This window comes from Bemisia tabaci, unplaced genomic scaffold (assembly GCF_918797505.1).
Source record: "Bemisia tabaci unplaced genomic scaffold, PGI_BMITA_v3".
In the NCBI taxonomy this organism is placed as follows: Eukaryota; Metazoa; Arthropoda; class Insecta; order Hemiptera; family Aleyrodidae; genus Bemisia; species Bemisia tabaci.
This window is the reverse complement of record NW_027311760.1, coordinates 143658-166307: the sequence shown is the minus strand read 5'-3', so window position 1 is coordinate 166307 and position 22650 is coordinate 143658. Positions and strand designations below refer to the sequence as shown.

General features: G+C 35.9%; 2 protein-coding genes across 2 annotated transcripts; one reads left to right on the top strand and one right to left on the bottom strand.

Moving 5' to 3' along the window:
* Nucleotides 1–4259: 4259 nt before the first annotated feature.
* LOC140225875 (uncharacterized) lies at nucleotides 4260–11434 on the bottom strand. The gene is made up of 4 exons (XM_072305865.1): nucleotides 10929–11434; nucleotides 9754–9957; nucleotides 8413–8482; nucleotides 4260–6727 (listed from the first exon to the last, which is right to left on the bottom strand). The coding sequence occupies exons 2-4, from the start codon at nucleotides 9864–9866 to the stop codon at nucleotides 6578–6580; spliced, it is 333 nt and encodes a 110-aa protein (XP_072161966.1). The 5' UTR covers nucleotides 9867–9957; nucleotides 10929–11434; the 3' UTR covers nucleotides 4260–6577.
* Nucleotides 11435–11747: 313 nt separating this feature from the next.
* Nucleotides 11748–21191, top strand: LOC140225873 (tryptophan--tRNA ligase, cytoplasmic-like). Its single transcript, XM_072305862.1, has 7 exons — nucleotides 11748–11978; nucleotides 12969–13197; nucleotides 14012–14194; nucleotides 14592–14802; nucleotides 15496–15669; nucleotides 16861–17001; nucleotides 19053–21191. The coding sequence occupies exons 1-7, from the start codon at nucleotides 11846–11848 to the stop codon at nucleotides 19212–19214; spliced, it is 1233 nt and encodes a 410-aa protein (XP_072161963.1). The 5' UTR covers nucleotides 11748–11845; the 3' UTR covers nucleotides 19215–21191.
* Nucleotides 21192–22650: the final 1459 nt, after the last annotated feature.

Genomic DNA, 22650 nt, shown 5'->3' with positions numbered 1-22650 from the left:
GAGCTGGAATTTACAATGAAATCAATTGACAATTCATAATTATAACGCGTTAAGGCTTATGCCGCACGGGCCGCCGGAATGGCGCCCTGGGCTCACCAATAAATCGAGAACCTGGCGGGTGTAATGAAATAAATGTAATTTTAAAACGCGAAATAGAAAGTTTACGAAACTTGGTCAAAATATCCCGGATACCATCAGCTTTCATCGAAAGTTTAGTCTCACACCGCACGGGGCGCCGGAAGGGCGCCAGGGACTCACCAATAAATCCAAAACGTGAATTTGAATTCCCCGCCCATTTTCAAATGAATGTAATATAAAAACGCAAAATAGAAAGTTTACGAAACTTGGTCAAAATACGTAAAATACCATCAACTTTTATCATTAATTTAGTCTCACACTGCACGGGGCGCCGGAAGGGCGCTATAAACTCACCAATAAATCAGGAGCCGGAATTCGAATTTCCCGCCGAATTTTAAATTTATGTAATTTAAAAACGCAAAATAGAAAGTTTACGAAACTTGGTCAAAATACGTAAAATACCATCAGCTTTCAGCGCAAGTTTAGTCTCACACCGCACGGGGCGCCGGAAGGGCGCCAGGGACTCACCAATGAATCAGGAACCGGAATTCAAATTTCCCGCCCAATTTTAAATGAATGTAATTTAAAAACGCAAAATAGAAAGTTTACGAAACTTGGTCAAATTACGTAAAATACCATCAACTTTTATCGCAAATTTAGTCTCACACCGCACGGGGCGCCGGAAGGGCGCTATAAACTCACCAATAAATCAGGAACCGGAATTCGAATTTCCCGCCGAATTTTAAATTTATGTCATTTAAAAACGCAAATTAGTAAATTGACGAAAGTTGGTCAAAATACGTAAAATACCATCAACTTTTATCACAAATTTAGTCTCACACTGCATGGGGCGCCGGAAGGGCGCTATAAACTCACCAATAAACCCAAAACCGGAATTTGAATTTCCCGCCCAATTTTAAATGAATGTGATTTAAAAACGCATAATAGAAAGTTGACGAAACTCGGTCAAAACACGTAAAATATCATCAACTTTCAGCGCAAGTTTAGTCTTACACCGCACGGGGCGCCGGAAGGGCGCTATAAACTCACCAATAAACCCAAAACCGGAATTTGAATTTCCCGCCCAATTTTAAATTTATGTCATTTTAAAACGCAAAATAGAAATTTGACGAAACTTGGTCAAAATATCCCCGATACCATCAACTTTAAGCACATGTATAGGCTCATACTGCACGGGGCGCCGGAAGGGCGCTATAAACTCACCAATAAACCAAAATCCTGAATTTGAATTTCCTGCCCGATTTCAAATGAATGTAATTTTGAAACGCATAATAGAAAGTTGACGAAACTCGGTCAAAATACGTAAAATATCATCAACTTTCAGCGCAAGTTTAGTCTTACACCGCACGGGGCGCCGGAAGGGCGCTATGGACTCACCAATGAATCAAAAACCGGAGTTTGAATTTCCCGCCCAATTTTAAATGAATGTAATTTAAAAACGCATAATAGAAAGTTGACGAAACTCGGTCAAAACACGCAAAATATCATCAACTTTTACTGCAAGTTTAGTCTCACACCGCACGGGGCGCCGGAAGGGCGCTATAAACTCACCAATAAACCCAAAACCGGAATTTGAATTTCCCGCCCAATTTTAAATGAATGTGATTTAAAAACGCATAATAGAAAGTTGACGAAACTCGGTCAAAACACGTAAAATATCATCAACTTTCAGCGCAAGTTTAGTCTTACACCGCACGGGGCGTCGGAAGGGCGCTATAAACTCACCAATAAACCCAAAACCGGAATTTGAATTTCCCGCCCAATTTTAAATTTATGTCATTTTAAAACGCAAAATAGAAATTTGACGAAACTTGGTCAAAATATCCCCGATACCATCAACTTTAAGCACATGTATAGGCTCATACTGCACGGGGCGCCGGAAGGGCGCTATAAACTCACCAATAAACCAAAAACCGGAGTTTGAATTTCCCGCCCAATTTTAAATGAATGTAATTTAAAAACGCATAATAGAAAGTTGACGAAACTCGGTTAAAACACGCAAAATATCATCAACTTTTACTGCAAGTTTAGTCTCACACCGCACGGGGCGCCGGAAGGGCGCTATAAACTCACCAATAAACCCAAATCCTGAATTTGAATTTCCTGCCCGATTTCAAATGAATGTAATTTTGAAACGCATAATAGAAAGTTGACGAAACTCGGTCAAAATACGTAAAATATCATCAACTTTCAGTGCATGTTTAGTCTTACACCGCACGGGGCGCCGAAAGGGCGCTATGAACTCACCAATAAATCCAAAACCGAAATTGAATTTCCCGCCCATTTTCAAATGAATGTAATTTAAAAACGCATAATAGAAAGTTGACGAAACTCGGTCAAAACACGCAAAATATCATCAACTTTCATCGCAAGTTTAGTCTCACACCGCACGGGGCGCCGGAAGGGCGCTATAAACTCACCAATAAATCCAAAACCTGAGTTTGAATTTCCCGCCGAATTTCAAATTAATTAATTCCCGCCATTATTCGTATAAACGTCGGTTGTCTGGCGGGAAATTTGAATGTTATTGTGATGCAGTGGTAAAAGGAAAGCGGTCTTTACTCGCCTCGTGTGGTAGAAGCAGAAAAAAAAAAAGAAAAGAAAAGAAAAAAAAAATGATCACACAATGATATTTCGTTTGGCAGAAGAGTTTAATTTCAGTAATTTCTTGAGGACTTTTTATGTTACCCTCAACGATTGATTATCCAATATTTTCAAGTGATACTTGGAATTTTCCTTAAAATATTTTTGGAATAATATTGCAAATGAACATTAGGAAAAATAATGTATACTGTGGGCACCTGACTACTATTATTCTATAAAAGAAGCTCATGAAACTGTTCAATATTCCAAATAAATGGTTCAGCGCGGTAAGAGAATAATATCTTGAAATAAAAGTTCAGAATATTTGAATATTTTGAGAAAATCAATTGAATTTCATGTTTCATTTTCTAAAGCAAGTTTTAATTAAAATTAGGGTGACTATCCGAATTAAGTCTCCTAATTTATTTTCAGATGTGCCTACTGCACCCATCTTGCGGCTTGTGTATCAGTCTTATTGGAAAGGAATGTGGATTGAACGCTTAATACTTTGAAAATTTGTTATAAGTTTTCTAGGTTCCTTTTTGATTAGTTGAAATTAAAAGGAAAATTCGAAAGGATCGACTCAATAAAAAAAAAAAAAAAAAAAAAAAAAAAAAAAAAAAAAAAAAAAAATAATCTGGAGTGGCCTTCTTGTGCTCTTTGCAGTTTGTGGCTTAATGCAGAATGAAAGCTGCACTGGGAAAAAGTTCTCAGGGATCCAGAGTCCGAACTCTAAAGAAATTTTGACATGAGTAAATACTCTTGATTCAATGTGATTTTTGCTTGAATCGAGAGCCCAGTTACTTTAGGCGGATTTCATTTTGAATCTAGCAAAAATCCAATTAAATCAAAAGTATTTTTTCTTGTCTAATTTTTTAAAAGTCTGGACTCTGGATCCAAGAGCATTTATTTTCCAGTGTGACCTTAATACGATATTTTGAGCAATTTTTATGATTTTTCTCTGTTGTGTTATTCATTTATATCCAGTTAAACTTTTGCGTAAAATTCAAAGATAGGTATTCAAAACACAGATCTCTTGGCGGGTGCAAAAACAAATTGTTGGAGGAATTATGAAATTTGCCGGGAACATGGAAGCGAGTCGTAAGTGCAGTCCTGGATGAGCCTCAAGACACATAGGATCTTGTACTAACCATGGATCATACAGAAATGCATTAACAGCTCTCTTCACTATCACAACAGATTTAAGCACATCTGTCGCTCAACCCTTCAATGTAGTGCTGTGCTTGCATACTGTCTCTTCTTGTTTTAATGGGCATCCTATGAAAGGAGACTTAGGTGAAAAAAATTAATCGAAAGTGAAAAATAAAAGAACTGAAGAAGAAACATGCTCCTCCACAATCTTCACATATTTTTTTTTGTTTTTGACAAGAAAGTAATTTTATGCACAAATTTAGATTATTTATGCTTCATTATCTCTCCTTAGGACATTTTGAGTTTCTTGTGCTAAGTAAGATGTTTCATGAACATTCTCAAATTCACTTGACACTTGGAATTAGCGAATAAAAAAAAACCTCAATTATACCTAGTGGGATGAATGAATGCATCAGAGATGAAAGTACATACTGATATGATTTTATTTAAAAAAAAAATGGGTAACAAGGCAAAATTATGCTTGAACCCAGATCCAAACTAAAATTGAGCCTGTGAATTTCCTTCTTTCTTTTCAAAGACTCATTTTCGGTAATGATTTAGGGGTGCAATTATTTACAATGGAGATAGTTTGTGAAAAAATTAATACTTGTCATGGTGTATGTTGTATGTACAATTGATACGTACATTGACTAATTCCAAATTTGCACAGTGGTACGTAGCAAATGAGAGATTTCTTCCTGACTACATGGCGATAAGAAACCTGAGTGAATTCCAGGGAAATAACTAATTAACATATCACTAGGAAGAGTTTAAGTACAGGCCCTTCAGATCCAGCGTCTTTTTTTTTCACAAAATATGTACGACACTTTGCACCAAGTTTTCAAAGAGGACAAACTAATAATTCACAGCACATTTAGAACAACATCTCCATACACACAGATGTGTGCAGGGAGTTGAAAATTAAATTTTTAAGTAACAATAACAATAATCTATACATGAACTAGTATTAACTTGGTGCGCTAGTATTACCTAAAAATAAATTGCTTTCTGACTAAATGACAAAAAAAAGGATATTGGTAACAATTGAAGAAAACAGACTAATTAGCACACCAGTGGATAAGGCTCAGGGACTATATTGCTTCAGAACCATCGCTTTTTCTTCCTCACCAATTATTTACGTCACTTTGCATCAAGATTCCAATAAAAAGGAACTAGTGAGTTTGATATACTTACAAGTTTGTCACCTCCGTACAAATAGTATCGGATGAAAAGTCACATTGAACAACAGAACTTTTAAAGCAAACACTACAGCAGGAAAGTCATGGTAACACTGAATATTTGAATCTATTCATCTTCAATGGAGCATTAAAGGACACTCAGAAAAAGGTTTACTGATTATAAATTATTTATGAGACAGGAAAATAATTGCTAACTGTCCCTAGTATGATGTGCATAAGTCAATACAGAGAACTACATTCTAGGAAGTAAACAATTCGATAGTAAAGACACTTATTGCCATAAAACTACTGAGGCTTGAAATAAAGATAGTTGCATCAATTTTCTCTTCCTTATTTTCTTTATGAACACGGCTAATAAGGAGTTACTCATACCAACCATGCCCTGATAGCAATGATTGCCTACGAGTTGATATTTAGGTGAAAAAAGGAAATTTCTCAGGATCTGCCTGTAATATATCACAAACATAGGTCATTGGGAGAGACTACAGGCTGAGGATACACAAGTCAAAGGCAAAGAAAAGAAAGGCTCAACAATGCCGGGACTACGAAGACCCGAGATAGGGCAATCATGAGACGTATGTAAAATCACTTTTGATTACAATAAGAACAGAATTTTTTCAAAATATGCATACAATATACAATCAAAATATCAGATTCCAAAATTTTTAAACACCGAAATTTGGAAACAAATGCTGGTATGTAGGGCAGAGAATCTCTGAGGCATGTTAAATAAATTGATGAAGATTGTTTTGAAGATAAAAACATTTAAAACGTTAATATGGCAGTACATAATCACAAGAGCCGAGAAATAAGGAAACGGCCCGGTACGTTTGGAATTCTTTCACGAGCTTCTTAATAGCACAATCTAAGATTAGCAAGCTCTGTAAGGATTTTTCAATAAATACGTAAAATGGACTACACAAGATTCTAAAATGACTAAAATTATTAAGTACTACTAAAACTCACTTGCATTTAAAATAAATAGAATTGGACTGGTTTCGAGGGCATTTCTTCCTCTTCAGTGAACACCAACTGCCGGTGTTCACTGAAGATGAAGGAAAGCCTTTAAAACTAGTCCAATTTTATTTATTGTAAGCGAAAGTGAGTTTTAATGGATCTTAATAATTTTAGTTATTTCAGTAAGATGTGGTCATTTTTGGTCACAAAGATTTACGTAAAACTGACGAGGTTGCAAAGGTCAAAACTTCAAAAGAAGTAATTGTCATTGGCAATTTTTATGGCAAAAGAGGATGCTGTATTGGCTGCAAAGTTATCAGATCATTCTGTGAAGATGTGCTCAATGACGGCGGAAATTACATTTTTAAAGTATAAGAGCAGAGTGAGTTAAACATTTTTAAACAGATTCAATCAACTCAAAATACCCATACTAGGCTCAATGGACTTGAAGGTTAAAATAAATTATCGACTCTGTAATAACAAAGCAGATGCAAACAATGAGGATGAAGAAGGTGGACATGTGTTGGAGGTTTTCTTGTAGCAGATATCATTATTTCCTCAAAACAGAAGTAGTATCTTATTTAAAGTTAGCACTGAAATTCAACGTTCAGAGATTCACATAGCCTTTGGAAATCTTTTGATGTGAGCATCATACATGGAATGTCAGCAGCACTGAGATTTGCTGCTCTCAAGGCTTGGCTAACATCTTCTAATGTGAAGCTGCGTTTTGGGAGAACCTGTGGGCAAAAATTGATAACATTAAAATATTATAGGAGCAAGATGTAATGCATTTTACAGAGGGATTTGATTTAAGGTGCGTTGTTTTGGCGTGATTTTCTTGTTTTATTATTACTATGCGCCTTCTTGTTTCTATCTTTACCTACGAAACCGAGTTATTTTTGGCAAAAATTTCTGGTCAATGAGGTAAGATAAGCATGAGAAAACACAAATCTCAAAGATAGTAAGTATGTAAATTAGAAAAAACTTCAAAGATAGCAGGTGTGTCAACTAAATAAATAATATTAGAAAGTCTTTTAAATTAAAAACTGAATTTCCTTAAATACTTTAAAAGTGAGCTGTCATGAAATAGACTTTTTACTTGCGTAAAAGAGACACCACAATAATTAAAATATCAGTTGCAGCTGTAGGAAAAAATTTTGATAAATTTTAACGGTAGGACTACTTCACTTATGATCCTAACTACAATTTCCTAAATTTTGTACAAAATCCTGCGAGCGAGTTGGGGAAAAATATCAATTTTAGAACATTCCTGCCCTGGGCTCGATAAAAGAAATCTGAACCTTCTTTTGTTAGATACATAACATGCATAAAAGTCGTTTCTGCAACGCACTGTAGCATTTTGCAACACCGCTCTGCGTTCTGTAGACACATGAATTTAATATTTGATGCAACCCTTTGAGTCATCTGCAGCCTTTATTTGAAGTTATGATTTTCGCACAGGAATAAACAAACACTGCAAAGGAGCAATAATAGTGGTGTAAGAATAATTCTAATTTTTGCAGAAAAACATTGCATTTCAACACCACTCCAAGAAACACTGAAAAAAATTTTAAGTTTTCAAGAATTTGAGACACATCAACTCAAAGAGGTGTATTGTTGGCTTGAGGCTCAAGGGATCTTTGTGGCGATTTTTATAAATTTACATGCTATTCCACGGATTTTGTCATAGAGATGTGTGAAAAGTTGACCAACCCCTACTTGGTGTATAGACATCAAAATGCACAACTTTGGAGACAATGCTCTCAAAACTTAAAAACTCGACATCCACTGTTGATACATGTATGGCTAGACATCGGAAAATTTCACCGCTGCGATTCGCCGCGAAATTTTTAAAATGTGCTTAGGAATTTGAAAACCAGACAGAAGCACCGATCAAAACACCCTGATCACGAAAATATAAAGCGAAATAACGCGAAATCTGCCATTTTCCGGATTTATCGCGAAATCGCGCGGAATCCATCCCAAATTTATCCGCGAAATCGGCGAAATCCGTACATTTTCGTGAAATTTACGTATGTATGCTTGTAAGACGAAGTTTGCCGCGCTTTTTTTCAAAATAAGAAATTACGGAGTTGTTTCTGAGCATTGGTCGTCATTGGCTACAAGCTATCGACGTTCGCCAATGGCATCAAAATACTAATGAAAGAAAGGGCGGCAACCAAGGCATAAACATGACCTCAAATAATTTTAACATGTGATCATGTGAAAGCTATATTTTAAACTGTCAAACGCAAAAAGCGCTACAAAAATAACGGCGAAATCAGAAAAATTAACAGCGAAATTCGGGGAAAATAACCGCGAAAACGGGGAAAAATAAAAGCGAAATTTTCCAATGTCTGCAAATGGCTTCAGATTATGCTTAGCTAAAGATTTACTTCTAAAAAGGAGAGTCAAATATTACCATTTTTCCGCACTTTAGCAATTCAGCAGTCAGCATACATATGAAAGAGTATAACAATACGGCCATGCATCTGAAAGAATCAAGAGAAAGTGTAAGTGACAACGGTGAATTTGCAAGGGTCTGAAATCTGATGAATTTCATGTTTAAGTGGAAACTTTTAAGGGAACTGAACACGAAGATACCCTTGATTCGTAAATTGAGCAATTATTAGAGGAGATATGACAGAATAACCGATCCTGCTAAAATACATGTGTTTAAATGGAAAATGCCGCCCGATGACGTCAAACGGCAGCACATTTTCTCACTTTTAAATCGATCTTTCTCCAATTTCCCATGTCAGAAAAAAATTATGAAAAATACTGCGAACTCAGCTCATTAGGCACTTTCAGACGAAGCAATTACATTTTTTTGTGCAAAGTCTCCACTGAATAGGACTCAGTGGACATTCAGGTTGATAGGGGTTCATATAAGATGTTGTCTTAAAGGTTTTTTAAATGTCAGATTTAGATTTCAAGAAGTCCCATTACAGATACGAGACGTTAAATGCGGACATCGCTTAAAAATAATTATTTCAGTTCAAAATGGCAATTTCCTTGAACATTAGCTTCTCCTTACAGCAAATAGTGTCAAAGAATCCATGATCAGTACTGATTGACTATCGTAAATTGCTCTTTTGCTTCAAAATCAGGGTTGGCGACGCATCACCAACCAGACATTTTTGACCTTTAAAGTCTCATGTCATTGAATGTTATCATATTGCATCATATTTTTCAGCATGGATAAGTTCAGAGACATCATTTCTATTAATGTATTAACTTGGTTTTTAATTGTTTTGCCCTAAGTCGTTTATAACCCGTTTCATTGTCGTTTCATTGTAATTGACCTGTACAATAGCTCTACCAGGAGCTTACATTTCTGTACCAAAGATCAAATAAATAAATAAACCCACGGCAATACGACTATTCCTCTTATCTTGAAATCAACCATGTGTCATAAATTATTACCTGAATTTGATGGGCGATACAGTTTTGAGACAGACATTCACTCCCTGTGAATCCCATTATCTGAACATAACTTTAAAGGAAACTTAAAATGTCTCTGATCAAAAAAATTTTAGTTATACCATAGTAAGTAGCCTGAATACTAGGATTCTCTTCAGGGATAGTTTAGTATTTGCTGTTCTATTATTATCTTTTACCTCATGCAATAATAGTACCTACTGTGCTAAACTTTTGCGGGTCCTACGGTTATGCTAGAAGTTTCTGTGGTTGGGGTATCCATGAATATAAGTGATGCTACAGATGGAAAAAAAGGAAGAACAAGTTTTTGATAATTTCTTACCTGATTTCGATCCTATCTCCAAACCAGGGAATTAAGGCTTTAGATCTATGCACTGAACTTCGAAACTTATATTCATTACTCTGCATTGCTTTTTTCATAGTTCGGCTGCTCATAGAGTTGTCTTGCAGTTACCGTGCTCCACGACAATGTAAGTAGAAAGAGGAATTGGACGAGCTGTATTGAATGTTAGGCAATTCTTAGACCCTGAAATACATTGGTAATTTGAATTAGACACAGTTACAGCAGTATTCACTTAATTATTCCTGGTATATTATGATATAATATGTAGTAATGATTTTGGAAAGAATGAGCAAACCAATGGTAGGTATGGGTTTCACAAAATTCTGAAATTGCTCTTCTCATAGGATACTGTTTGCTTTATCTATTTACTAAATGCAACTGAAGGTTCTCATTGACATTTCAAGATTGCTGAGTGTTTGGTGCAAACATTAGATATTCATTTGTAAAAATACAAATAATTGGGTGATTCAAACAAAGTCTAATGATGCCGACACTATGGCAAAATTCCACCGAAGGGTTCCAAGTTGACCTAAAATAATGTTCCAGAAATGACTATAAATTCTCTTGTGGTCTTCACAATATATCTCTTCTAATACTATATGTTATGCTTGATATAACATTTGTATAACTCTTCACGGTGAGATAATGTTCCTTCAATAAAAAACATGGGCAGGTATTCTCAGTCATTAGTAGGTTAGTTTAGAAAGAGTGAAGCTGTGTTGTTGAAGTAGATAAATCTGATTCCGTTTGGTTTTCCTGTTTGCAAACGCAACCTCACGGTCCCCATTAATCTCCAGCAGGCTGATTATTGAAAGTTTAAAGCAAACCCCATAAGATATCGTATTGCGATATATTGCATGGTTAAGATAGGGCTATGTCTTGTCGTGTCGGACAGAAGGAGTTTCAATAATCCGGCCACAGAGGTTGATTAGCGTTCAATAGAACTGTTAGGCATTCATATTTACCCGCACAAGTCATCGTGTAATTCAAACAGAGTCCAACAACAACAACCGCTTGTGATTAGGTAATTCCATTTAAAAACGGTCCCAAATAGTTAACTTCGACAAGGCAGCTTCATTTCTTGTATGCTGTCCCTTTTTCATGCACATGGTCTCACTCAGTATTTTCATGCATGCATATCTCAAAAAACTTACCTTCTGGAGTCCTGATGCGACACCATGGAAATTGAGCTGCACTTGTAGGAATTGAATCAGTACTAATAAAAAAACACAAACACTCAAGGCGAGGACATTGAGGACAGTTGCAGGGCGGCTCACCACTAACAACATTGACATTTGAAATCCAGATCCTGCTTTCAAGGTAGCAGAACTTCAGGATAGATTTGGATTGGAGGCATTTCTTACTTCATAGAAATTAGTAAACTTCACAATAGTATTACGTTTTTAATTACTGCCATTTCCCTTTGAATTATAGGCAAACTAAAGACTCACAATCAGTGCACTGCTACACGCGATTTCAGCTTGAAAACATATAATAAGTAACCGTTCGATGTCGTTCAAATTTACATGCAAATGCAACCCATGCTTCTGGTGAATTCTTATCAGTATTCATTTGGGATTGGGAACCACTCATTGCCACTATATGTTTACATTTTGTTTCGATATATATCGATATGTACTGGGTGTTCAAAAAGTAGTAGTTTCTTGGCAGGGATCTTCATTGGCAGCTTCACTGGACGACAATTCAGTGTTGCCAAGACTCCATGATATTCAAGTTACTGTTTTTTAATGGCTGAAGGCTGAAGAATGAAGAAAGATTAATTATAATCTTCTTTTTCCACCGCTCCTCCGCGATTGAAAGCACGAAAAATTAAATGTCAATAATTCAAGCAATAAAATCAAATAAAATCCATCAGACTCAAAATCGAGGTGATAAGTGATAACTCACTGCAGTTCCCAAATTCTGAGAAATTTCCCAATTGGCAGCCGTGCTTCAAGGTAAACAAACCTCTGCGAAGAAGAAGAAGTAGCAGCAACAGCGGAATTTTTGTTTTCGTCGGAATGACACGTTTTTTCCAATTTTCAGTAAGTTATCTGCAAGTTATTCAGTGATGGGTGACAATTTAAATGTGTCCGATCTTAAAATCGAGGACACTGGAACAGACGACACGGAAGGAGACGTCGTTGATCCATGGAACGTTACGAGCTCGTCGAATACTGGCGTAGACTATGATAAATTAATAGGTAAGCTCATGAAGACCATGCTGGTTGCTTACTGTCTGCTCACATTTTTACCATTTTTCCACCCTATTTCCTTTGTTTCATCTTCGTGGTTTTCTGTCACAACTCTTGGCTAAAAGAATGTCAAGTTTGCATCTCACTTTGTGCGGCTGATAGTGCCGTTTGAAACCCTCTGAATGCGTTAACCTCAATTCCAATATAGAGCTCGCACATCGTATGTTGAGACAAACTTCAATCTCCGATAAGCTTTGAATTCGCACCACTCAACAGGTTAATACATGTAGTCAGGTGGCACCACTGGTGAATGGTGACATGAACAATACTTTGACGTTTGTCTCAACATTCGATGCGCGAGCTCTATCTGCCGAAGGATTTCTATTTTATGTTACATGCGAGTCCTAGAGTCCTTAGAGTTAGAACCTACGAAAGGGTAGGTTGACTAACTGGATTCTGGCTTCTGTCGGAAATTTGGACCCTTTTCACAGCCAACGTAATACCTATCAACCTTTTCGTTGTGCGTTATTCTCTGGCCTAATTTTTCTGAATAGTAGTGGGCTCATTAACGGCACAGCATCACAAGAGCCTCATCCCTGTGTCAACGGGAATATTAATGAAGATGAATATTCCTACGTGGCACCTGACACGTACTTTCAACTTCTGTACTCAATAAACTCCAATTAAGTGGTCTCTTTCTCTCTCCTATGAGGATCTGTGAAAATTATCGAACAAACTGATGGATTCATTGTGTAAGCCAGAGGTCTAGAAAGTTTGAAAATTTTAATAGCTCGCTGTAATCTGGCACATTTGCTCAAAGTACAACTAGATGTCTAATATGTCCCATGGGCAATTATCGTATTTTACAGTGTCGATATTTCACTTAGATAGCAGTACCTTCTTCAAACTCATGTTCAATTTTGTGGCTAAATAGGAATGGAACCAGAGACAATTCATTCAGTTGACTTTTGTCCACTTAAACTTAATTTCTTTTTTCAGCAAGGTTCGGGAGCTCCAAAATTGATGATGTTCTACTCGCAAGATTTGAGAAGGTCACAGGCAAACCCGTACACCATTTACTCCGGAGAGGAATATTTTTCTCCCACCGTGACATGCACAGTATTTTGAACCTGTATGAAGCAGGCAAACCATTTTTCCTCTACACAGGCAGAGGACCTTCCTCCTCAGCTATGCACATAGGACACCTTATTCCCTTTCTTTTTACTAAGTAAGTAAACCAAGTTAGAAATCCTTTTCAAATTTATTAAAATTTTAATCTCTTCAAAGTATTTAATCACCAGCAAAATGCAGTGGAGACTATGAATAGTCCTCAGCAGGCCGATGATTGAATGTTGAAAGCAGCCTGATTAGACATCAAAATGGGATATATTACGTAGTTAAGATAGGGTTATGTCTTGTCTTGTCTGGTCATCGTTGTTTGTGCGGTTGGAATGTTCATCGAAGAGACAAAGACAAAAAGTAAAGTGGATTACTTTTATTAAGGAAATGGACCTGTTGCTTAGTACATGGCGAGTACACAAGATACGGCAAATGAAATAGATGAAGTTATTTTAGTTGTGCTGTGGCTACAGCCGGTAGCATGAGGCAGACATTGCAGGCAACATGTAATGCTTTGACTGTATAATACTACAACTGTCATACTGACATACCTCAATAGTCCAGTCGCAGTTTTTGAAAGAATATAGTCAAGGTGATTGCTCTAGATCTTTGTAATTGAATGAGTAAATAGCAACATCCATCTAATGTTAGGAAAGAGATTTACTACAAAATTTTCATTCTCTTGGGTTTTATCCTCTCAACTTCTTTCATTTATTTTTTTTAAATAGAAACATACATCTTAGCAGTGCGACCCTCTCATTTTTCCAGCTCTCATGTTCAGAAGCTTGGTATTCAGTGTATTGTTCTCAGTCACCCCAAAACCTCCATCAAGATTTCCGTGTCTTATTCTTGTACCTAAATTTTCACAATAAGTATTTGTTAAGTTTCGATGTTGTCTAATTTCCTATACCGCATGATTTCAGATGGCTGCAAGATGTTTTCGATGTTCCACTTATCATTCAGCTCACAGACGATGAGAAATTTCTGTGGAAAAATCTGAAAATAGATGAAGCAACAAAACTAGCGTACGAGAACACTAAGGATATAATAGCATGTGGGTTTGATCCAAGCAACACCTTTATTTTCTCAGATTTAGAATTGATTGGGTAAGTATTTTCACAATTGTACATTTAGCCAAGAATTTCAGTAATAAATGTTCGATGGATTTGTATCATGGTCACTGCATAAGCTCCTGATATAGTATAAGTCTGTGGTTTGCATACCTTACTTTTACTGCACCAATGACAATTTAGAGATTTTATGCAGGCATAAAAAATTAGAAATAGTTTTGGAGGTATGGAAAGTCTTTATATTATCCAAACTCTAGTACCTACTTGATTGACATTGATTTCGGTTTTATTTTCTACAGATAGTTCAAACTGACGAATTTTAATGTAAACTATGAACCTTGATTTTTAGTTTCTTCTTCGGTTTTTGTTGTGTTGCTCTCACCCTGCTCTGTGATCCGTTTTGTAATGTAGTGTTGTTTTCTGCTTGTTATAGACAATGTCCAGCATTTTATCGGAATATAGTTAGAGTTCAGAAGAATGTAACATTTAATCAAGTCAAAGGTATTTTTGGTTTTGGAGATAGTGATGTTATCGGAAAAATTGCTTTCCCTGCCATACAAGCAGCACCCTCTTTCTCCTCATCTTTTCCATTTATCTTTGGAGATAAGAATTTACCTTGCCTGATTCCTTGTGCAATAGATCAGGTGCGTAATTAGATTCTGTTTCCTTTGATTCTTCTTCATTATATAATGTTTTTACTTTGCACTAAAAAAAAATTGACTTATTATCAAGCAGGAATATTGCTGACTGAGCTTTTTTGTGAGACAGGACTTGTTTCTTAGAAACAGTCTTGAACATTGTTGCAATGTTTTAGTATGTATCAGTGTTAATGATCAAAATCTTCTTCAACCATGCTGCGTTTTTCAAAAGGCAGTATAATTGCACTAAGCTGTCTAAAAGTGTACAATAGGGTTAGGTTAGGTTAAGTATTGTTTTTCTTGGGACCATCAAATGTGTTAACTGACAAGTCTACTGAATCAGTCTTGAAAAGTAAAAAAAGAGGAAGAAAACGAAAGTGACAAAATGGGACCATAAAACAGAATTGTTCCATCTGTTGTTTACAAAAGAAATTATATTATTCCCTCTTCATGTCCGTCCAGTCTCAAATTTTTGTCCATGATTTGTCACTTTATTAACTGCCTTCTTGTCGGTTCAGTAATAACGACACAAAAACTCATTCTATAAATTAAGACGAGGGTGATTGTGTACTAATTTTCTAGAAATTGGGCCTCCATCTTCAACATTGAAATCTTGACGTAGTGTTGAAGATATTTGCTAGAAAAAAATAATCATGCATGAGTCAAAGCCTGATGAACATGTTTAATTATCTGTTGTAGGATCCATATTTCAGAATGACAAGAGACGTCGCGCCAAAATTAGGTCATCACAAGCCAGCGTTGCTTCATTCTTCTTTCTTGCCTGCTCTTCAAGGAGCTATGACGAAAATGTCAGCGAGTAATGACCTCTCGGCCATTTATCTGACAGATACTGCAAAGCAAATTAAAAATAAGGTATGTCTAACCCACTCAACCAATGCTCTGTTTAATTTTTATGAGATAGAGCCACCTATTTTGTTGGACATGAAAGGCTGATACAAAGTAGTGTAAGATAATGTAAAATACTCTCAGTGCACTGTAGGTAAGTAAAGTAAATTACCTCAAAAGTAAAATACCATGTACAGTAAAAGCTCCCTAAGTCAAACTATGGTTAATACGAAATATCGCTCAAGTCGAATTTTTTTTCGGTCCCTAGACACGTCCATGTGTAAAGTGGAGATTGAGTTAAGATGCATTGCCGCTCAAGTTGAATTTTTTGTCGGCCCCTTCACGATTGGACCTAGTGAGCTTGAGCTACTTTGAAATGTGCTTCAAGGAAGGCATTATGATCAATACATGGTTTAGAAAAATTGTTCAAATACGATATAATTTTCATCCCAACATTTCATTCACAAAATGCAGTTTTTATTGCGATTGGTATTCAGTACATGTGTGTGTCACTTTGCACCTCATAATTTTTCAATGAATTGCTATGCCAGACTTGCCTACCTTTGAAGATGGTTGCATTCATGTTCAATGCAAAAGTTACAGCTGAGGAAAGAGACCTCCTGCAGGTAAAATCACACAAAATTGATGTTGGGTACTTACATGATGAAAGTGTGGAATCCATTTCTCAGCACGCAATCTGACTAGTTTGTAATACATTCTTTCGAATTTCCAACACAGCGGATAATTGTCCTTAGTGGTCAGCAGTCAGGTTTTGTCCGAAAGAGACACAAGTAAACCTAATCAAAATGAATGAATAATGTTGCATAGTGTCACAAACTTGCCGTATGTATGATTTCTATTGATTTAAAGCTTATTTTTGCAGCGCGAAGAAATAAAGAGGCAACAAAGACTTGAAAATAAGTAAAATAATACGTAAGAAAAAGTTTGTAAGATTGTTCATGTAGGTTAGGATTTCTTACACCTCTGACCGAGCAAACCTGGTTGTCTGCAACCAAGGAAAACTACCCGCCGGCAGAAGAAAGAAAAAACGTACGACTAACGTAGCAAATTATATGTTAAGAGTGGATTTCAGACTTTTCATGTGCCTGTCATGATTTTCTTATGATTTTACCCAAAGAGGGCCTATTAACTTGACTGTGTCTCCTGCGCATAAATGACTTTTTTTGCCCCTTAGTAACAAAAACTTGTCTCTTTCAGGTTAATAAATATGCATTCTCAGGCGGTCGTGATACCATTGAAGAACACAGGAAACTGGGAGGCGACTGTAGTGTAGATACATCTTATCAGTATCTAAAATTCTTCCTAGAAGATGATGAAAAATTGGAACAAATTAGAAAAGTAAGTTCCTCACATTTGTTCCCTCCGTCAAACCAAGCACTGATCGAAATGAGAGTAAATTATTTCTGAAGTCCGAATAGTTAGATTAAATTCTTATTAGATTTTAGATTATATTATTAGTCTCTGAAAAGTTAATAAATCTAAAAGTATCACAGTTGAGCTGTGGATGATATGGATATACATATTATCCAAACCTCACATCAGGGTTGCGAAAATGCCTATCACATGCCTGAACTAGCGAGAAAGAACTAATAGAAAAGGCCCCAATATTGTGAAAAGAGGGAAATATTTTCCAAGATTAGAAGGTGTGCATGTTCTCACCTCAGTCCGCACCCAGATTTAGACCCTATTTGGGACACCTTGAGTTTCCTGATACCCTCCAAATTTTTACGTCTTATCATTAATATCTCAATGCCATTGAGAAAAAATTAAAAAAGGAAAGAAAAAAAAAGGTCATTGCTATTGTCAATCGAAAATTTTGTGTCAGGCTGTAGAGAAAAATGTGGAAAGCCACAGAGCAAGCGCATGAAGAGGTGTGAATACTCAATGCCTAAAAATTCGGCGCTGGCTAAATTTAGATTATTTTAAAATGATGTACCTTACCTTACAGCCTCCTAAGCAAAATGCACTTTTTTAAGATGTAGCTTACATGTGCCAATGTCGAGGAAAGTGGTGCTCTAAAGTGAATTTTCAAGCATTTTTATATCCAACACCTAGTAAAAATGTTGCAATATTTTATTGATGATGAAGCAGAACTTTTGTTTCCTTGCTAGTCAGAAAGATAAGACAGGGGAAAAGAATCAAATTTCTCCGAATGATAACAGTGTGTGGCGCAGCGTCTGCATACAAACAGCAAAATTCCCAAACCTCCAACAGAAAATGCATGTAAGGAAACGAAAAAATTAACTTTTCAGTCCCATCTCCTTGAGATTGGCTCATCAAAAGTATGATTTTAAAAGCACATTGTGCCCAGGAGGTCATAAGAAACACTGTACCAAATAATATTGAAATTTTGTCCACAACAAAATTCTTGGTATAAAGTGTGCAGTCCTTTGGAATGCTGAAATTTTCTGCATTCCTGCCTTACATCAGGTATCTAAGCCGATTCATCAAATAGGCGATGCTGAAACGCAGGCTGTATTGTGATCGTTATTCAGATGTCTTTCTCAATTCTCATAGATTATCTAAAGAAAATATTGTTAAAGTTAAGTGAAGGATTTTCAGTTTCAACCATATGCACTGAGTTTACATCTCACTCATATGTGAGGAAAAAATAGTCTCACCAAGTCATTAATGAACTCACAAGAATTTGTTCCGAAATTATTTCCCAACTAAAAGCTAATTATGATGGAGTGAAAAGCTGGGTGTGAGAAAGGCACTTCTTGGTTGCAATTTTTCAGAATCTCTCGTCACTAATTCATGTTTTCAGCGAAATCCAATAGGTGATTTTTCTTTCTACAGAACACTGTAGAATCATGAAGTATATTTACTAAAAATTTCAATGAAACGCATGCCCTCACTTTCCTTACAATATTAGCGGAAATTCTGAGACTCTCCAATCAAGAAGTGCCCATCAATGGCCTGAATGGAATTGGTCATTCTCAGTGAGACGTAAGCGCTAAAAATACGAGAAAAAATATAATAACCGTTTTAATTGACCCCTTTTAAATTTCATAGCTCTAAAATGTTAAAGCGATGAATTAATAAATCACATTAACTAATCTACAATTCAATACGGGTTGATTAATACAGTTTTACTGTTCTTCCTGTATTTTTATTTCTTGCATTTGAGTCTTTTTGAGAATGACCCGTAATTTAATTATGATTAATTATCATCTGTTAAAGCAGAAAGGAAAACAAATAAGTTTAATCAACATTTTCACTTCTCATTGTATGACTTTGGAGTTAATTTTCAGTGGTTTTATTTATTGATATCAATGTTTTCTTTGAACATGAAGAAGCTTGGAGGCACTCTAATTTAGATCTTGTTCACCAGTAGATTTTTCGAGTCGAATTTTATTTTAAATTTGTTTCTTTTCCTTTTCTATCAGGATTATAGCAGTGGAGCTTTGTTAACTGGCGAACTCAAGAAAATCCTAATAGACAAATTATCAGAAATCGTCGCTAGTCACCAAGAGAGGAAGAGCAAACTAACGGATGATGATGTCAAGCAGTTCATGAAACTCCGACCTTTAAGTTTCCAAACCAAGTAGACTCTTTCTCTCATATGATTTCTTTATGACCCTGTCGATTTTAATGAGGACTCTGTACTGACAGTCTTTGGTAAACAACAGCACATTGAGAAAACAATGAAGGTGAGGAGTAACTGTTTTCACGTGTGAAAAATCTCCTCCCCCCTCCAAAAAATATAAGTATCACCTTCGTGAATGATAACTGTAATTGTTTCTCCTGAATTAAACCGTGCCTATTTTAGGTATGAAACCATAGCAAACTGCTCAGCCTGTAGAAAAATAGTACAGAAACCTACTTTCAATTGGTTATGGTTTTTTTTTTTTTCTCTCTCTCTCTCTTCTTTTTTTCAATACAAATTAAGAACACCTCCTAGCCACATGTCCTCTGGCAGAATCATTATGTATTGCTTTTTGATTCACCATTCTGTGTTGATAGTCTCTGCTAGTCAGGGTGTCCCAACTGTGGAAAGTCAGGAGAAAAAGTATTAGTAACAAATTTGTGGGAAAAGAGAAGAATTTCCTTTAAGAAGGGCACCTAAGTATTTCTACAGAACGAGGAATCATCTCCGAAAGAGGGTAATTATTTTGTCGTGAGTTTTTTGCTGTTCCGCAAGTTTTCACCTCTGTTGAATTTTTTTTTTTATCTATAGTCATAATTGAGACGAAAAAATCAGATAACTTTGTGGGCAATTCAACAGTTACGTCATTTCGGAGTGGAAGACGGAGAGAAGCAGAGAATTTTTCCCCTAATATCTGTGGACACTCTGGCTGGAAGAAGACAAATGTTTTGCTCAGAATGGCAGCAGTCACATTATCGAGAATGTTTCAGCTACCTCTCTTTATGAGTTCCTAATTAGAGTATGTAACTATTGTATTCACAATAGTGATAGAATTTCCAGAAGTGAAGTAATGAACGGGCAAATTGACAAAGTCTGAAATATGTAGAGAATTTCTTTCGAAATTTAATTCCAAAATTGCATGCAAGAAGTACTATATTCAGCATGCATTGACAGCAGCCTCTGTGAATTGTAAATGATTGCAATGTATATGAATCGAGCATTAATAAAGGATCATATTTTGGCATTAGTGATAATTAGAAGTTGACTTTGGAACTTTTTGCGTCTACTAAAATTTTTGCAAAATTTTGTAGAGATAAAACGTCAAAGAAATATTGAAGTTTGACAATGCTTACAAGCCCACTACTCATAATGATGACTGGACTCTGAAGACATGTATCTCATTGTACTAAGATTTTCTTTTATGTATGTGTGTAAGCATACTAATACCTCTCATTTCTTGAAAAATTTCATCGATTTTCTTATCTTTAGATGGGGCTGATTCGGTTAGAATTTGAAATGAAAAGGGTTTTCCCCAGTTTTTTCCCCTTCCTCTCTCTGATGTAAAATAAAATATTGACAGTGAATCTGCCAAAATGCATATCTTGGTTTGCCTCGTTGCAGACCTCCTATCATATTTTAAGTATTTTCTATGTGGAAAACTACTAGACGTCATTTCTTAAAAAAATTTGCGATTTTTCCGATTTCTTCAAGTGAAGAATATTTTGTAAAATTTTCAAGCCATGATGTTGGTTCAGTCTGGGTATAAAAAACAAAAAAGGAACCGAGAGTTTGAAACATCGCAATCAAGATACACATGTTTGCATTTGCACCATCGATAAATTAAATATTTCGAGATATGCAGTTCAGAAATCATCATGGTGTAGGAAGTCCCTTAATTTTGTTTGATGATAAATTATTTTCATCCTGCTCTGAAGACAATGAAAGGAGGATTTTGTTCTCAGGATTCTCTTTGCCCGGATCCGTTTTTAAAGAACCGAAACTTCTAATTTAGCTCATTACTCTTAAATAAAGTAGTTTGCTTTTATTTGAGTGATGTAATTTATATTTATGTTCAATGTATAGTTTATGTACCTACTTTTACCATTTTTTTTATTATTATTTGAAGGTTTCCAATTAAAATCGAAAGTATTTTCCTTTACTTCAACTTTTTCTGCCTTGTATGTTTGTTATAAGTTTGTAAAGCTGGATTTTGACAGTAATGACTACGAAAGACAGTAATGGCCATCAATGTACATAATGGTATCCAAAAGGAATGGCTGGTTTTGGCAGTAATGCCGGTGCCCAAAAATTAAGTTGTGAGCTGTTTATTTAATTTTTGTACTAAAAGATGGTGTGAAGTTGCATTATAATCTGACAATTTCATTGGCTGAATAGTGGACATGGTGGACTAGAATCTTAAATGAAAACAGGCCTGGACATCCAGGAATTCATCAGGTTAGGGTACGTTATGGAAAAGACCGAAAATCTGAAAAATCTTAAAACCTGAAAAACAGCGCTGTTCACACAGAGGAGGTCTTGCTGTCTTGCAAGTGTCAGAAATTTGCGATTTAAGTATTTTCTCTGGTAAAGTTTTGCAAGAAACTTGATGGTGCCTCCGGTTTTCTCTGCTACAGGGTTGCCGCAGTCAGGGACAACTGGGAAATGTCAGGGAATTTTTAAAAGTCACCGAAAACCTGGAAATGTCCAGGAATATGACGAAAATGTCAGGGAAAAATCCTTGAGTCACCTTTATTTGTTTTCTAGAAAAGATTTGACGTTTCAAATAACAACTTTGCCTGAAAACTATTTCTAATTATGTCTCTTTCACTATCTGGCATATCTCCCAGTGTCAGGGAATTTCATCCTGTGAATTCTGTGGCAACCCTGTGCTAATGTTGGCTTGTTTCTCTCCGAGAAAATAAGGGTGGACTTTTTGGAACATCACAATTAAGATGCATGGTTTGCAACACAGGTCATTGACGTATAAGTCAAGAAAATAATTAATGTAACCAGTATGTACTTGATTAAATGGTGCAACTTGATTGTAAATGATTTCTTGAAGGACTTTTCCAGTTCACTGTTGCATCAATGCCTTGAGGTTTTTATTCAGTCACCAGTGACTTACGGGACCAATATTCCGAAGAATCTCCAGACTTAGGACAAATAAAAATTCTGAATATTTTTGAGAATAATGGGTTACGAATCATGAAAAAAATCCTAATGGGTCACAAGCATTCTGTTACAGAATCATGCCTGATAATTATAGATTTTAGGACAGCAACAGATGCCTAGAACCTTGTTTTAAAATGAGCCAAAAATAGTACATAGTTCTCAATTGCAAAATTTAGTACATTTGATGTAGGAATCAGGCAACTGAAGAGATCTCGTTATTTTCTGCAGCAACATGATGATTCTATGATGTGCTTAATTGACCCATTGATGTGCATCTTGGAAAAGAATTGTAAAAACTTTTCTGGACATGAAGAGGCCAAAAACATTAAAATTATAAAAATTGAAAGATGTTCTTTTATTGAGAGCTCTTACAAAATAAGTAATAGAATAGTTTCTGCCAATACAATTAAAACATTTCTCATCAGTTATATATAATCAGTTTGTTG

Bases quoted from the DNA above. Each gene is read 5' to 3' on its own strand.
- LOC140225875 (XM_072305865.1), bottom strand. From the start codon at position 9,866: ATGAGCAGCCGAACTATGAAAAAAGCAATGCAGAGTAATGAATATAAG. The intron at 8,483-9,753 runs GTAAGAAATTAT...TGATTCTTTCAG, and splicing joins GGAGATAGGATCGAAATCAG to ATGCATGGCCGTATTGTTAT. The intron at 6,728-8,412 runs GTAATATTTGAC...TTTTGCCCACAG, and splicing joins TGCTAAAGTGCGGAAAAATG to GTTCTCCCAAAACGCAGCTT.
- LOC140225873 (XM_072305862.1), top strand. From the start codon at position 11,846: ATGGGTGACAATTTAAATGTGTCCGATCTTAAAATCGAGGACACTGGA. The intron at 13,198-14,011 runs GTAAGTAAACCA...GCATGATTTCAG, and splicing joins ATTCCCTTTCTTTTTACTAA to ATGGCTGCAAGATGTTTTCG. The intron at 14,803-15,495 runs GTGCGTAATTAG...TATCTGTTGTAG, and splicing joins TTCCTTGTGCAATAGATCAG to GATCCATATTTCAGAATGAC.